Source organism: Alligator sinensis, unplaced genomic scaffold, assembly GCF_000455745.1.
Source record: "Alligator sinensis unplaced genomic scaffold, ASM45574v1 scaffold279_1, whole genome shotgun sequence".
Classification (NCBI taxonomy): Eukaryota; Metazoa; Chordata; order Crocodylia; family Alligatoridae; genus Alligator; species Alligator sinensis.
The window spans coordinates 1,141,465-1,155,227 of record NW_005842434.1 but is presented as its reverse complement, the minus strand read 5'-3'; the positions used below and the strand labels follow the sequence as shown (position 1 = coordinate 1,155,227).

The 13,763-nt window shown below is 39.3% G+C and overlaps 1 protein-coding gene across 1 annotated transcript in view; it reads right to left on the bottom strand.

The window, feature by feature from the left end:
* Positions 1 to 1,985: 1,985 nt before the first annotated feature.
* TOPAZ1 (testis and ovary specific PAZ domain containing 1) overlaps positions 1,986 to 13,763 on the bottom strand; it is a 100,091-nt gene continuing 88,313 nt past the window's right edge. Inside the window, exons 19-23 of the mRNA XM_025211848.1 lie at positions 13,019 to 13,184; positions 11,958 to 12,122; positions 10,329 to 10,532; positions 8,879 to 9,062; positions 1,986 to 2,365 (exon numbers count right to left, since the gene is read on the bottom strand). Coding sequence (XP_025067633.1) covers positions 2,152 to 2,365; positions 8,879 to 9,062; positions 10,329 to 10,532; positions 11,958 to 12,122; positions 13,019 to 13,184 — 933 coding nt within the window. The 3' untranslated portion in view covers positions 1,986 to 2,151. The remainder of the gene's footprint in view (positions 2,366 to 8,878; positions 9,063 to 10,328; positions 10,533 to 11,957; positions 12,123 to 13,018; positions 13,185 to 13,763) is intronic.

Here is a 13,763-nt window from a genome sequence, read left to right as displayed (position 1 = left end):
CCTGCTGAAGAGATAGACACAGTTCAGCACTCTCTCTCTTTAGGAGGTCTCTGTTGACCCTGTTAAGAACTCCCATTAATAGCTGAGACCATTAAAGATCTCAGTACCAGATGAGAGGTGTTCAGATCTGGCAGCTGTTATCCAATACCCGCTGTCTGCAAATTTTCAACTTGATGCTCAAGTGTTTATCACAACTCTGGTGGGGTCTAATAATTAGTAATTTACTGTACTGGCAAGACAGCCCAACATCAGGATGCTTAGAATGCCCAGCTGTGCGCGGTTTTTCTCCTTCCTTCTCAGCAGAGATATCCAGAATAGGTGGTACTGTCCTCATCAGATCTGAAAGACTTTACAAACTCTTTTCAAGAGTTGAAATAACTTTGTTTAATACTACAGCATTATCTAGACATAACGACAAAACGTTGACTGGGTTGGAATGTTCCACCATATGGACCCAATGAAGAAGTGGGGAATATTTTTGACTGCTCTTGCATTTGGGGTAGTACAGAGATAATTTTAGTTAGGAATATGCCAGGCAGTTGCATCTTCTGTAGTAATTCAGTCCCCACAAATCCAAACAGTGCTACAGCCATTGGTACAGCGAGCTGAGTGCCTATAAGAACTGCTGTCATATTGGTGGTGGGTTTACAGCCTGGAATATTTCATGGAATGGGAGGGATAGAGGAAAGAGTTGCATAATCTTATTGGAAAACTGTTTATCGACTTCAAACTCAAGAGTATGAATTAGAATTTGTCCTCAGGAAAAGGCAGTACTAAACTGGTTGATGTAGAAGGTGCTTCTTCCATAAACACTTTATAAAGTTTCAGTACTACAAATTTAAAAAGCATGCTGAAAATAATTAAAGTTCCAACAAGGCTGAAGGCTCAAGTGGTAAATGCTCCTGAGAGATCCATTGTAGTAAGAGACTGTTAACAGATCCAGATAAGCTGTCACTACCAAGGAAACAGACGCATATGCTGCTGGTATTATTAACCAAGAGTAGAAGAACTTAAGCTTGTGCCAAGTAAATAGCCATCTGTGATTAGATGGACATCAGTATCAAGATAGTTGGTGGCAGTGATCTATCAAAGGCCATGGTGCTGCTAAGGAATGGTGCAAGAATCACAGTCCCAGGAAAGTTAAAATGATGAAAATAGCACTGAAGTGAGTCCACTGCACCAGAGTCACCTCTGGAAACACCTATTTGTATCAGAAACTCTGAGTTTTATGAAACATCTTATATTGACTGAGAGAGCAAATTATAACTTCTATTTTCAAGAGCTCTATGCACTTTGAGGGATTTATCCTCCTGATTTGTGTAAAGAGGTACACTGTCAAGTCAGTCAGCAATATAAGATGAAATAGCTACAGGAAATGATTTGGAGGGAATATAATCTCCAAAAGTTTTGGACTGAGGAAACTAGGGTCTGAATTGGGATACACAGATGGGCTACAACCACCTTAGAAGGCAGGGTGCAGGGGTATGGGGGTCTGACAAATTAAAAAAATAAAACCAGAAAAATGTACAAAAAAAATTAATGCAGGAAGAACTGAAAGGAGACTAACACTGCACTAAAATAAGCTTTATACAAATAAGCATTGATAGCTCAGGGAAGCAAGATAATCTGGCACATAATACAGGTTGTATAAGGAAACTGGGGAGTAGCTAGATTGTTTCCCAACTGAGAGTAAAAAAAACAAAAAAGAGGTGAAGTGGACATGCGCCACACTAAGACACTGCTGACTATAAAATATCCAGCATGAAAGCACTGAACATATACATAAGCACTGCTGATAGGTGTATGGGCTGCCATTCAGAATAACAACGTTATTGTTATTTTAATAAAAGAAATAGTTCAAAAGTTTTGGTATTTTTAATGTTATCACTAGAATCTAAACTTACCCCAGTGTGGGAACCTGCAATGGTACTTGCCTCTAGAAAAAAGTTATTCTATTATTGTGTTTTCCATCTATGAAAGTAATCTGTAATCATTTCAAGAATAATTTACGATTTGAAACCTTACAAATGTTGCTGTGAATCAATAAGACATAGGGTATAAACACAGTGGAAACAGTCTTTATTGATATTTATTATTTTCAACAATGATTACTTCAACAGTTCAAAAAAAAAAATCATTACCAACTAATAGCTACTGAAAAAGCCAGACTTTTCCAGCCCATTTCATGTTTTCCTTCAGCCATTTTATAGCAGAATTATGTTCCAAACTGTAAACTTGTTCCATATTAATGTTCATAGTCATGTGCTTAAGAAAAAGCTTTGGATCAGATATACGAGCAGCTAGAATTACTCTGTCCATTGCTGTTCGATAATCATCTTTACTTTGCACCTTATGTTCTTCACATCTGTAAGAGAGTTTTCACAGAGTACAAATGTCATGGCATGTAAAAGATCCATCTTATTCATGTGATAGTTTACTTACTAAGTTATCAAACAATTGGTAAACAGGAACCCTTGTGCTTGCATCTCCAAATGCATAATGTAAACTGCTAGACAATCTGTAGCTGCTTAATTTAGAGTTACGGGTCTATGTGGTGTCAGTTCAGGTGAGTGAAGGCCACATCTCGGGTAGTCTAACAAGGCAGACTCCTGATAGATTGGTACCAGAAATGGCCAGTGTTGAGGACATTACCAGAATTAAGAAGGGTGAAGCTGGTGCCGAGAGCAGTGTGGCAGAAGCCAGTCTTAGTACCGAGCATGAGTCCCAGTATAGTGCTAGAGGCAGTTTGGTCCTGTCAGATCAAAGAAATGTTTTTGTACTGGAAAATTTGGAAAAGACTTGGAGCAATGAGTCAAGGAAGGAGTTTGAATCCTCTTGCTTCTGGCCAAGTCTGGCAATTTGCATCTGGATTCTTGGCTATGGCACTACTTTATCCTTCTGTTAACACAATGTAGTATGCTATTGGCTTTTTTTTTTTTTTTTTTTTTTTTTAAACAACGAGCACAATGGATACTGCTACTCTAAAAGAATCTGATTTTGCACATGTGAATAAAACTTATATACGTAGTCAAAACTGGGTGGACAATCAGTGAAGAATCCAGTTTCTGAACTTTTTTGAAAAAGAATCAATATTCAATTATTATATTTGTAGAGGAAATCTCAAAATATAATCTGAGTGTAATCAATGCAGAGATGTCTACCCGAATCTGCAGTCCCTGAAACAATAGCTCTAAAAAAGCTTTCAAGTACCCCATCCACTTCAGCATGAGGTAAAACATTATACTGGTTATTGTTTAAATGTTAAGAGTAAATATTTTATTCCTTATGTTTAAAGAGAGAGGGAGAGGAGGGAAGAGGGAACACAGAACCACACAATTGTTGCGACAGTGAAATCTGTTGCCAATACTATTTTGGTATCCTTCATTTGGGACAAACTTAGGCCCAAAGGGGTCTATCAGAACCCATGTACATACACATTTAAGGTCCAGTGAGCAGAAGCCAAACCCAAAAACACAAGTGGGATTTAAAGACCACTTTCACTAAATGTAGTGCGACAGCAGATGCTAGTATGACTTCTCATTTTTACAGTTCACATGAGCAATTTTACAATTCACAATTCAAGTACTGCCATATTTCTCCCCAAATTCAAACCTTAGTCTACGGCGAAGCATGACAGCCACCCCAGAACTGGAGATATTCTTTTCAGCAAATACAAAACAATTTCTTGAAATCCTGATCTCAGTCAAAAAGGGTGGACTCCTCAGCACTCTTACCTCCAAAGAGGTAATGTTATTAAAAGGTATATCCCTAGAAACCAGTATCACCTGCAATTCGATATAGTATGCCTTCACAGATTAATGGAGTAAGGTGTGCATACTGAAATTGCTGTCCCCTTCTTCTCCTGTAAGTGCTCTATAGCTGTGACAGGCATGCACAGGTGAAGAGTGCTTTTGAAGTGGCCGATTGTGCGAAAAATTAACCCTCCTCAAATGAGGTAACAGATGAAGGTGCTCTGCTTTAGCGTGCCTTAGGGACACTTGTGTTCCCTAGGGTTAATTTTTTGCATGTTTGGGGCTGCGCTGATGCAGCCCAGGAGCTCCACCACCCTCACAACCAGGGGAGTCAGGCGGGGGTGGGGGGGGGAAGCTCTGATCCACCCCTTGCCCTCCAGCTCATGATGGGCAAGCTGACAGCTTGTGAAAGAGTTCACTCACAGCCATGCATGCAGTCCTTCCCCTCCAGCCCTCCTTGAAGAGGATTTCTGGAATGCAGCACATGTCACTTGGAGTCTGCAGAGACACCTGCTTTCAGCCCAGATCCACCTGTACTGGTCTTGACAGAAGCCAGGAGCTGGTGGCTACTTTTTATTGTGAGCATGTCACTCCTTTAGGACTGGGTGACATTCTTGCAACCCAGGCAGTTCCAAAGGAGTAATATGCTTGCAGTCAGGCAGCTGGGGATTGGCTACAAGATGGGGAAGCTCCAATCCACCTGCCCCCAGCTCAGGTTGGGCAAAGCACAGCCAGCAGTTCACTGCTCCTGGCTCCCCTACCCCGCTGACTGTCCTGTAGTGGGAAAGGGTGGGGCAGGGCTAGGGAAAGGGGCAGCTCCTTTTTGGCTTGCTGCTCACCTGCAGGTGAAGCTGATCCCCCCTGGTCAACACAACAAGTCTGTTGTGTCCAGGGGTGGGCAAGGGAGGGGGGCCAACTCATGGCACTTTATGTAAAGCACTATGAGTTACAGCAGGGGCCTGAACATCTGTCAGCACCTTAAGTGACAAAACGTCAGCAATACCAGAGAAAGAGGGGTGTTTTAAGCAAGCTTTAGAAAAGACAGCAGGCTTGCTATCACAGGAAAAATGGTTCAGCTGAGGGGAAGATCCATTTCTAACCAATGAATAACAAACAATTGAGACTGGACAGCTGGGTAAGACAAGCAAGGTGGATACAAGCCCACTGAAAACCAAGAAAGTAATTCTTTATTTTACTAGGCATGAACACAGTGAATATGTCAATAATTAGAATAGCACAATACTGTGGCATAAGTAAATTTACCATCACAAGTGTTTCATGGAGTATCAGAATTTTAGGAAATCGGGTTTTTGGAGAAGTATTACATGAAAATATGCAGATTTCAGCAGAGAGATACTTGCTTTCAGAGGGGATACTTACTAGTTAGTTACAATTACCTTTGAACATGCTTACTTAATAGATTTGATACCTCTGGAATTACTGTGCAGAACAGCAGCATCCATTGTGGGGTACAGCAATGTGTTTGCATTCAAAGTATCATAACTGGCTGCATCTATATAACAGAACGTACACCCAACAACTACCTACATTTTCTTATCCCTAATCCATGGACTTCTGAAGTACAAGAGAAAGTAGCTCCCAAGCAGAAGGGAAGGCAGCGGCTAGATAACATAAATGTACAGGAGACACTGAAAGAACACCACCTGTGTGTCACCTATTTTTCTTCTTCTAGGGCAGGTTCTCAACCTTTCTAGACTCAAAGCAACCCTCCATAACTTTTTTGAAGTTGGCAGCAGCCCAAATGATAACCACTGTTGTACAATGTCAGCTTACCTCAGTGTTTCTCAACTGGATTGCTGCTGCCACCACTGCAGCCAGGTGAAACAAGCCTTGGGCCTTATGTGGAGCCAGACTGGGAAGGGCTGTAGCAAGAATATATGCTCATGGCTGCAGAAATGCCCAGTCTGCCACAGCCCTCCCTGATCTGAGCCACACTCATGTGCAAAAAAATGTGCAGGACAGTCCCAACTACCCTGTATATCTGTTTCTGGGAGGGGCATGCAGGGTTGGATTGGGAAGGGTTGTGGTAGTAGTGCAAGCTTCTGCTACATCTCACAGACAAGACTACCTATGCCAACAGCCACATCTCTAGTAATCTATTATTACCCCATATACTGCTTAGGACAGACTTCTTGCTAACCTACTACCCTCTAATTAAATGCATTACAGCTTCTCTTTCTTTCTTCAGCAAGGAGTTCAAACCAGGATCATTCAAGTTCTAAAGGGTAGGGGGGTTTGTTTGTTTTTGTTTGTTTAAGATAGGGCTTCTTGACAGCTCACCATCAATAGCAATGAAGCAGAAGGATAACTATCTCTCAGAGCAACCAGGATATTACCTTCCTTATTGGGAGTGGGGAAACAGGGAGTTTATTACATTCATGGCCACTCCACCCAATACAGAGGTACAGAAAGATGCATCTTGCCATTTTCACGAATTCCTGGGCTGCGGGGACAGATCTAGCATCTGTCAAGAGGCACTGTAATACATCTAGTACCCTTCTAGATAAGGATTGAGCAAAAATAGGAGACCTGAAATAGAAGGCAACGCAGCCTTGTCTTTTGACTGGCATTCCAGAATATCAACAAAGTGAGGGATGGATGTTTCCAACATTTGAAGCTGGAGACTTTTCCCATAGTTCTAATAGCTACTTCTCTCAAGCTCATTAAACCACTTCAGTTCATCAGAAAAAAAGCACCAATTTGACACCAATTTCATCTTCATGAGAGAAGCTTTTGCACGATCATGAACTGGTGGCTAGCCCATTTCCTTTTCCCTTTTGTTCAATGCACGGTATTTTCTTCCAAATGTAACAGTAACTGAAACAGAGACCAGTGCTGCTACTAGTATTGAAGGATGCTCCTTTGGTACTAGGAAGGCCATTAGAGGCAATGATATCACCAGTGTTGGATCTTGCCATGCTAAGCACAGCCATCATAGATTCCTGAACGTAAGGCCACAAAGAGGGATTCCTGCACGTTTTTTCCAGGTGGACTGTGCTTTCACAGATGACAGATAGGCTTCTTGAAGGAGATTTGAATAATTTTTAGTCAGCTCCCATCATCTCCCAAGGATATTCTGAATCAAGACAGCTGAATATAGCTGCTGTGCAGAATGAAATGGTAGAGGCATAGCCAAAAGTCTCAAGGAAAGTTCCATAGACAAAAATGATTGCGATATTCATGGTAGTATGCACACTGGTGAATTATCCAATTCAGTTGGTACTGGGGCCTCAAGTTAAGGAGATGTATGAGCTGAAATAGCTGATGAGACTAATAAGTAATCTTCAAATGTGATATGCATGGCTGGTAGTGAACAATGACCCTTTTTTCTCCAAGGAGTCCTTCTGGGGATCTGAATGCTTCTTGGTTTCATTTTTCTAATTTAAAACAAAAGGAGCTCTGGCAGCTTCTGTCACATTTGCTGGCATTAACATTGATATGGAGTGTACAACAACCTTTGGTACTACTGGCAGCAGAAAGCATACTTTTGAGCCAGAGAAATCTTTTATAATGGATGGTAATGTGTAAGAGCTTTCTTTTTTTAGAGTTCTGTTGTGAAGGCCATCTTAAACCCAATATCAAAAGTGCTTGCTAAGGCTGGGGAGGCAGAGGGCATCACAGGTTTATTTGCAGATATCTTGGGCAGAGGCTGACCCAGCTACTTCCAAAGGGAAGGCAGAAGTGGACAGCTGAAGGTGAGGGAACCAAGTGTGCTTTTGATTTTATTGGTCCTTCCTCCTATAAAGGAGTGAAGACATAGCAGATCACAGACTCTGATACAGTAAATCTCTCCCATGCACACCAAAAATCTAATGTGGATATATGCCTGAAAATATATCCCAGTAAAGTACACATCTTTTCAATTCACTGAAAAATTTGTGATTTGAAAGCCTTAGGGTCATCCAAGGCAAACGACATCTCACTATAACACTACCATACACAACAAAAAGGTGGTGGCCAACCTTTTTGGCAGTCATGCTACAAATTATGCCTCTATCCTTTCCAAGTGCCTCTGACCCCGGCTCCCCAGAGGTGGTGTACCTAATAGTCTTCACTTGAGGTGCCAGAATGAAGGTGCCTGGGGCTCAGGTGTCACACACAGCAGCTTCCCATGCCACATGTGCCCTGGGTTAACTACCCCTGTATTACACTATACCCTATAACTAAAACTTGAGAAGCACCTAACTACAGCTGGTTCTGGAACATGAGAGGTAGCTTTGTTAGCTATTTCTCCCAGTTGTGGAAAAGCGTGTACTCCCATCCAGAAATAATCCAACAGGTCTTCCAAGCATGAGAAGCTCCCGCTTTCCTTCACCCCAACAAGACAAGACTTTTCTGTGTAGTTCTGCACCTTGATGCTAGAGGCTCAAAGTTCCTATAATTTGAAATGCATGGGTGATTGGGGTGGGTCTTAAAATATTAACTCTTGAAAATAATCTGGCAGAGGTGGATGCACAGGGAAGACCTAAAGGTTTAATTCAAGATACTTGGTCTTGAGAACAAAGTGCAGTTCCAAGTTACTAAAAGAGACCGAGTAAGAGAAAGGAAAGCTTTAGTTTTGTCTAGAGAACAGTGGAACTGAGAGAAAGATTGCCATATGCCTAACAACACCAGTTCAAAATTGAAATCAATAATGAGGCATCTCAGATGAAAATGTTCAAGACTAACTGGGCAACACAAGAATAGAGAAAGCCAAGAGATTTCCTTCAAAAAAGGTGCCATGTTTTTGGATTTAACCTTACTCTTCAGATTCACTATAATACAAGGTTAACTACAACAAGATTGTATATACAATGAGCAATCAGGCAATCTTGTTCTTTTTGATTATATTATACATTGTTACTATGTCGCACATTATAAATCACCTGAAATATTCTTGTTTTCCAAATATTTTTCGGGTGATTGCTAGTGGATTTGTTTCCTGAAGTTCTAAAATGTATTATTTACTGCCTTTTAGAACCAGAGTAAACCTTTAAAACTACTTTGTAAAATTATTTTCTCCTAATTAATAATGGAAAACAAACAAATTTACTTCCCCTCCCCTCAAATATCACATAATTATAACACTGATCAGACATAAAAAATTCTAAAAATGTCCAACAAACCTTTTCAGTATGATTTGAAGTGTCTGACTAGTAGCACCTGGACTCTGAATATTACTTGCATTTGAAACGAGGAATATTTCAATAGCCAACAGCATCTCAACTTCAGACATGTAAGAAGGAATCAGCAGAAGTTTGCGATACAAATTTCCTTCCAGTGGTGGATAGCAACCCAATGATAAAGCACCTGAAAGTACACGTATAAAATTCAAAAGTTAGCATTATTAAACACTATTAAACTATTATCCATTTGATGCATTTATGTATAGCCTGGGATGCAAGGAGAGGCAATGCATTTGAACAGATTTTGCCATTTACTGTGAGGAACACTGAAGCCGTTTACTTTCTTTAAAATTGAGTGCTTTGGAAAAGTTATTTACAGTGGGATTTCAATTCAAAAGTTTAATACACAGCTCTTACTGCAACAGCAAGTGTATCCTCACATTTATTCTGCTACTATTACTTTTATCTATAAATACGTACACTGTGCATTTGCTATCATGCTATGAATCCAACATTTCTATTAAAGCTAACCTTTTTGTTATAGCTAGGCACTAAGTGTTTTAACCCCTTGCCCTCCAGGAAGCAACTTGCAGTTACCTGTGAGTCTCTCTCATCCCAAGGAGCTGAATGGACCTTACTATATATACACAGTCTCATCACTTCTGAGAGGTAAAGGACTGTGGGGGAGGAAAGGGTTAGAGAGCCAGAGCTAAAGTCTACACTTCAGTCAGAGTTAGGAGAATCTGAAATAACCTAGCTTGTCTGCCTTTATCTGGAGAACCACACAGCACTGAGACCTGGAATGATAAGCTGTGGTGAAGGAGGTTTATGCCTAGACATTAACCACATAACAAACATTCATTTCTAGTGGTGGAAAATTCCTTCCCACAGCTCCACTCTTCCTGATCCCTGGGGGGAGTTAAGCTGTGGGAAAGTGTAGAAATGTGTATTCTCTCAGGAGTGACTTTTAACTGGCTAGCACTGGGTTATTTTTCTCCTGGAACCACCATTTTTCTTCTAAAAGAAAATTCTGGAATGTCTGTGCACTTGTGTTGTCTGGCCTTTGTTTAGTTTGTAGAAGGAGTACTGCTGCATTTAAAAGTACCAAAGTACCAGCCTTGACCCCTTGCAACTTAAAAGCCATCCTTGAGATAGGTTAGATTACTTCTTCTGGTTGGCCCTTAACTTACAGGACTCTTTAGTCCTCTTTTCCACCTCACCTCAAGGCACATAAGAGCCTATCCTTGAATATGACCCTCAATTTAGTCTGCTAAATGTTTGTGTTGTCAGTAGCCACACTCATTAAAGACGTTTTTCTAACAAACTTATCACAAACAGTGTATGTGATTTCCTGTATTATACTTAACCATTTCTATCAATAATAATATTTTTATTAATATAATTTATGCAAGGATCATAAGCACCGAATACCAATTCCAGGGTAACTTACTTTTGTAATAGGTCCTGGCTTTAAGCCATAAACAGCTCCTCCCCAATGTTGTAATTAATCCTCTCAGTAAAGTAAAATCAATAGGAACATTCTTTGAAAGCATGAAATCTATTACAGAAGAAGATACTCCCAGGCTTTTACTCTCAATACAGGCATCTAGAAGTTTGTTAAAAAGAAGGCTGTATTGGGAGACATCTAGAGCATCTGTAATGACACAAGGAATACAAATTACTTTATTCAGTCAAAATAAATCTTAATTGATTGATGGCTTATTACTTAAACAAACTACAGTCCAATCTTACACCAGAGCAGTTGGCTTAATCAACAAAATGCTATAAATCAAAGCCAAATACCTTGTGATAATGATATTTTTTTTTCTTGTGACAAGATTTCTTCATGCAGACCCTGGTAACATACATTCTACTTACAGTGCGAAGTAGTATCAATGGAGAAAGGTATCAGTTTGAATTTAAAAAAAAAAAAAAAAATGCTGCTGAAGGTCAAGATTCACTTCTTAATTCCAAAACTGCAATCCTTGAAATTCCCAAGCTCTTAGGTGCCTAAAAGTTTAACTGTGCTAGTTTTCACCATGTCTAAAGTTTGGCTTCTGCACATGCCCAGAGCTGCACCATTTTGCAGGACTGAATAAGCTCACCACCCACCTCACGCAACCCTTCAGGGTACTCAAACTAGGCATTACTGATTACTACTTGAGGAACCTGATCTCCGAGTCCACATAATATACGCACTCACTATCCAACCTGTGGTCTGAACCAAACTCTACAGTCACATATTCACTCAAGTTGAGGGCATTCAAACCTCAATTTCTCATCTCCCATTAGAATGCATTAACCCATGGTTGTAAACTATTCTCGGCTAGGACCATGCTTATCCCTCCCAGCTGAAGCTGTGCAAAAGAGAATTCAAGATGTACTGGGTCAGAGCAAGGGAGTGAAAGGAAGCATGGCTCTCCAGTGTTGCAATTAGGCTGCTTACATCCATTCCAACCCCTCATCTAAGTACTTCTTATTAGAAAAGCTACGTAACAAGACTGGTTTTCTAACAACTGAAGAACTGAAAATGAATTCCCTCTCTAAATACAATGCAGGGAAGAGATGAGCAATGGAGTTTCATTATCCACACGGGTAAAGCAAAAGGAAGTCAACAGAACAGAGGAAATAGGAGCAGCAGTTTTTTTACTTTCTACAGGTTTTCTTGGGAGTAGTAGGTGGTGGTGATTAAATAGTTATTTTTTTTGTTATCAATCAATTTCTTAATGCCCTTAACTCCATTTCTCTTCGTAGACTGCTCAAGGTCCTTAAAAAGATATTCAGGAAAGAGTCTCACTTCTTTCATTCCTCAGAGAATGAGAGACGGCTGAGAATTGGGAGAAGGGAGGTAAAATACGCAAAACCATATTTAGAGTTATTTGTGCACACATTCCCTTTAATAAAATAAAAAGCCTCAAAGTACAATTATTTTTATTATCTATCACTTGTCTCCTCTGAAGAAAATTCTACTCCAGTAAATCTGAACCTGAACTACAAAGAACAGGTCAAATAGAAGCTGTATTTAGTATCAATTCTGTCTTTTAATTTACCTATGATTATTTTAACTTTCTTAACTTACCAGAACAAGTTTGGAAACCTGGTAGATTCTGCAAAATTTCAAATGTTTGCCTATACTGGCTTTTAGTCAAATATTCACATGCAAGGGCACATAGCAGATTGTGTCGACTGAGGACATCCATTCTATCGCAGGGCCACACTGCTGTATCTATTACCCATTCTGAATCTGGAATGAAAAACCCAATTGTTTTGAACCAAAATTAAAAATAATAAATATGGGACCATGAAAATATACTGGAAACTGACATGGAAGACAAATTTCAAAGCTTCACAGAAAAATGAGCTATTTAACTAATCATGAACATCTGTTTCTCAAAAAAAATCTTGGAATACATGTTAATGTGTTGGTACATGATAATTTCATGATAATGACCGTGAACTCTGTAGAGTGTCATATAACACTCTTCTATCAACAATAACCTGAAATACTAATTTTAGATCCTCACTATCACTTTACTGTTCACCTCTTTGTTTTACAGTGACTGTCACATCTCTCTCTCTTTACAGGTCAAGGCCAGTAAATGTAGTACAAGTGGAACAATTGTAGACAGTCTTATGAAAGACATAAAATGTATTAGAATATCCCAACTTTAACCTCATATCCCAATATACACAACTGTCATTCTGAGTCAGACTCTTCAGGGATACCCTATGGCACTGACCCAGCTCTTGAAAATCTGTAGGTACTAAATGTGGTGACAGTCTAGCAGTCAATGTGCATAGGAGAGGGGGCAGCCAGACTACAGAGCATTCTGATATATTTTTAAAAAACAACCTGAATGGTAACTTGTGAATGAATTTAGTCAAACAAAGGTGATATTTCTTACTTCAATGACTATTTAGCATAATATTTCTTATATGGATAGGGAACAATGTTAATATTTAAGGTGGGCTACATTTCCTTGTGGCATACTCAGTATTAGTGTATTACCTTTCACCTATCATGTAGACTCCAACTAAAATATGTCACAAAGGGGATAGTTTAAATACCAAGGTATCTATAACAGCATATTTAAGTTTATTTAATAACAAATCTTGATTTTTTAATGAAGCTTAGGTTACCTCTTAATACCCATGTGGCTCCATCTAGACTTCCACTTTTAAGAAATATTTCTGCAGCAACATTAACGATTTGGCATCTTGATGCTAACCTCTCAGGACCAGTAAGTCCTTTTAAGCTTGTGAAATATATCTGAGACTCATGTAATTTATCCAAAACCTTCCTGCCCTAATGCAAATGAGGGGAAGAAAAAAAACAAACAAACATAAAACCAGAAATAGCAATGGATAGAGAAAACGTGTATTACTAAAAAAAGAGAAAAGTACAGCAATATTAGCCAACTGTTCAACTTCTGAAACCTGGTTTATCTTAAAGAGAATCCATTACCATTTTATTAAATACATAAGCATTAGTATCTTTATATGCAACCTAATTAATTAAAACAGCATTTTTTTTTTTTAACTTTTTCAATATTGTTTACTAGTGAAGTTCAACAAAATGCAAAATTAAATCTTTGTTTTCAGATAAAGTTAAGCATTTTAAAACTTTAAAGTTCAGTATTTTTCAAAGTTTAATAGTAATATAGTGTTTTACAGCATATATTCTGGAGCTTTTTTTTTTGTTTTAGTATCAGAATTAAACACTGACTGCCAACCAGATGAATAATAGCAAAGTTTTGACTTATTTGCTCAAACTACTTACAACAGCAGTGCTCAAATCTTTTGGCCCTACAAACCAGCTGGGTGCCATGCTTGATCATGCCCTGGGGCCTGGCACTGCCCCTTCCCTGTTCCACAATCTGGGATT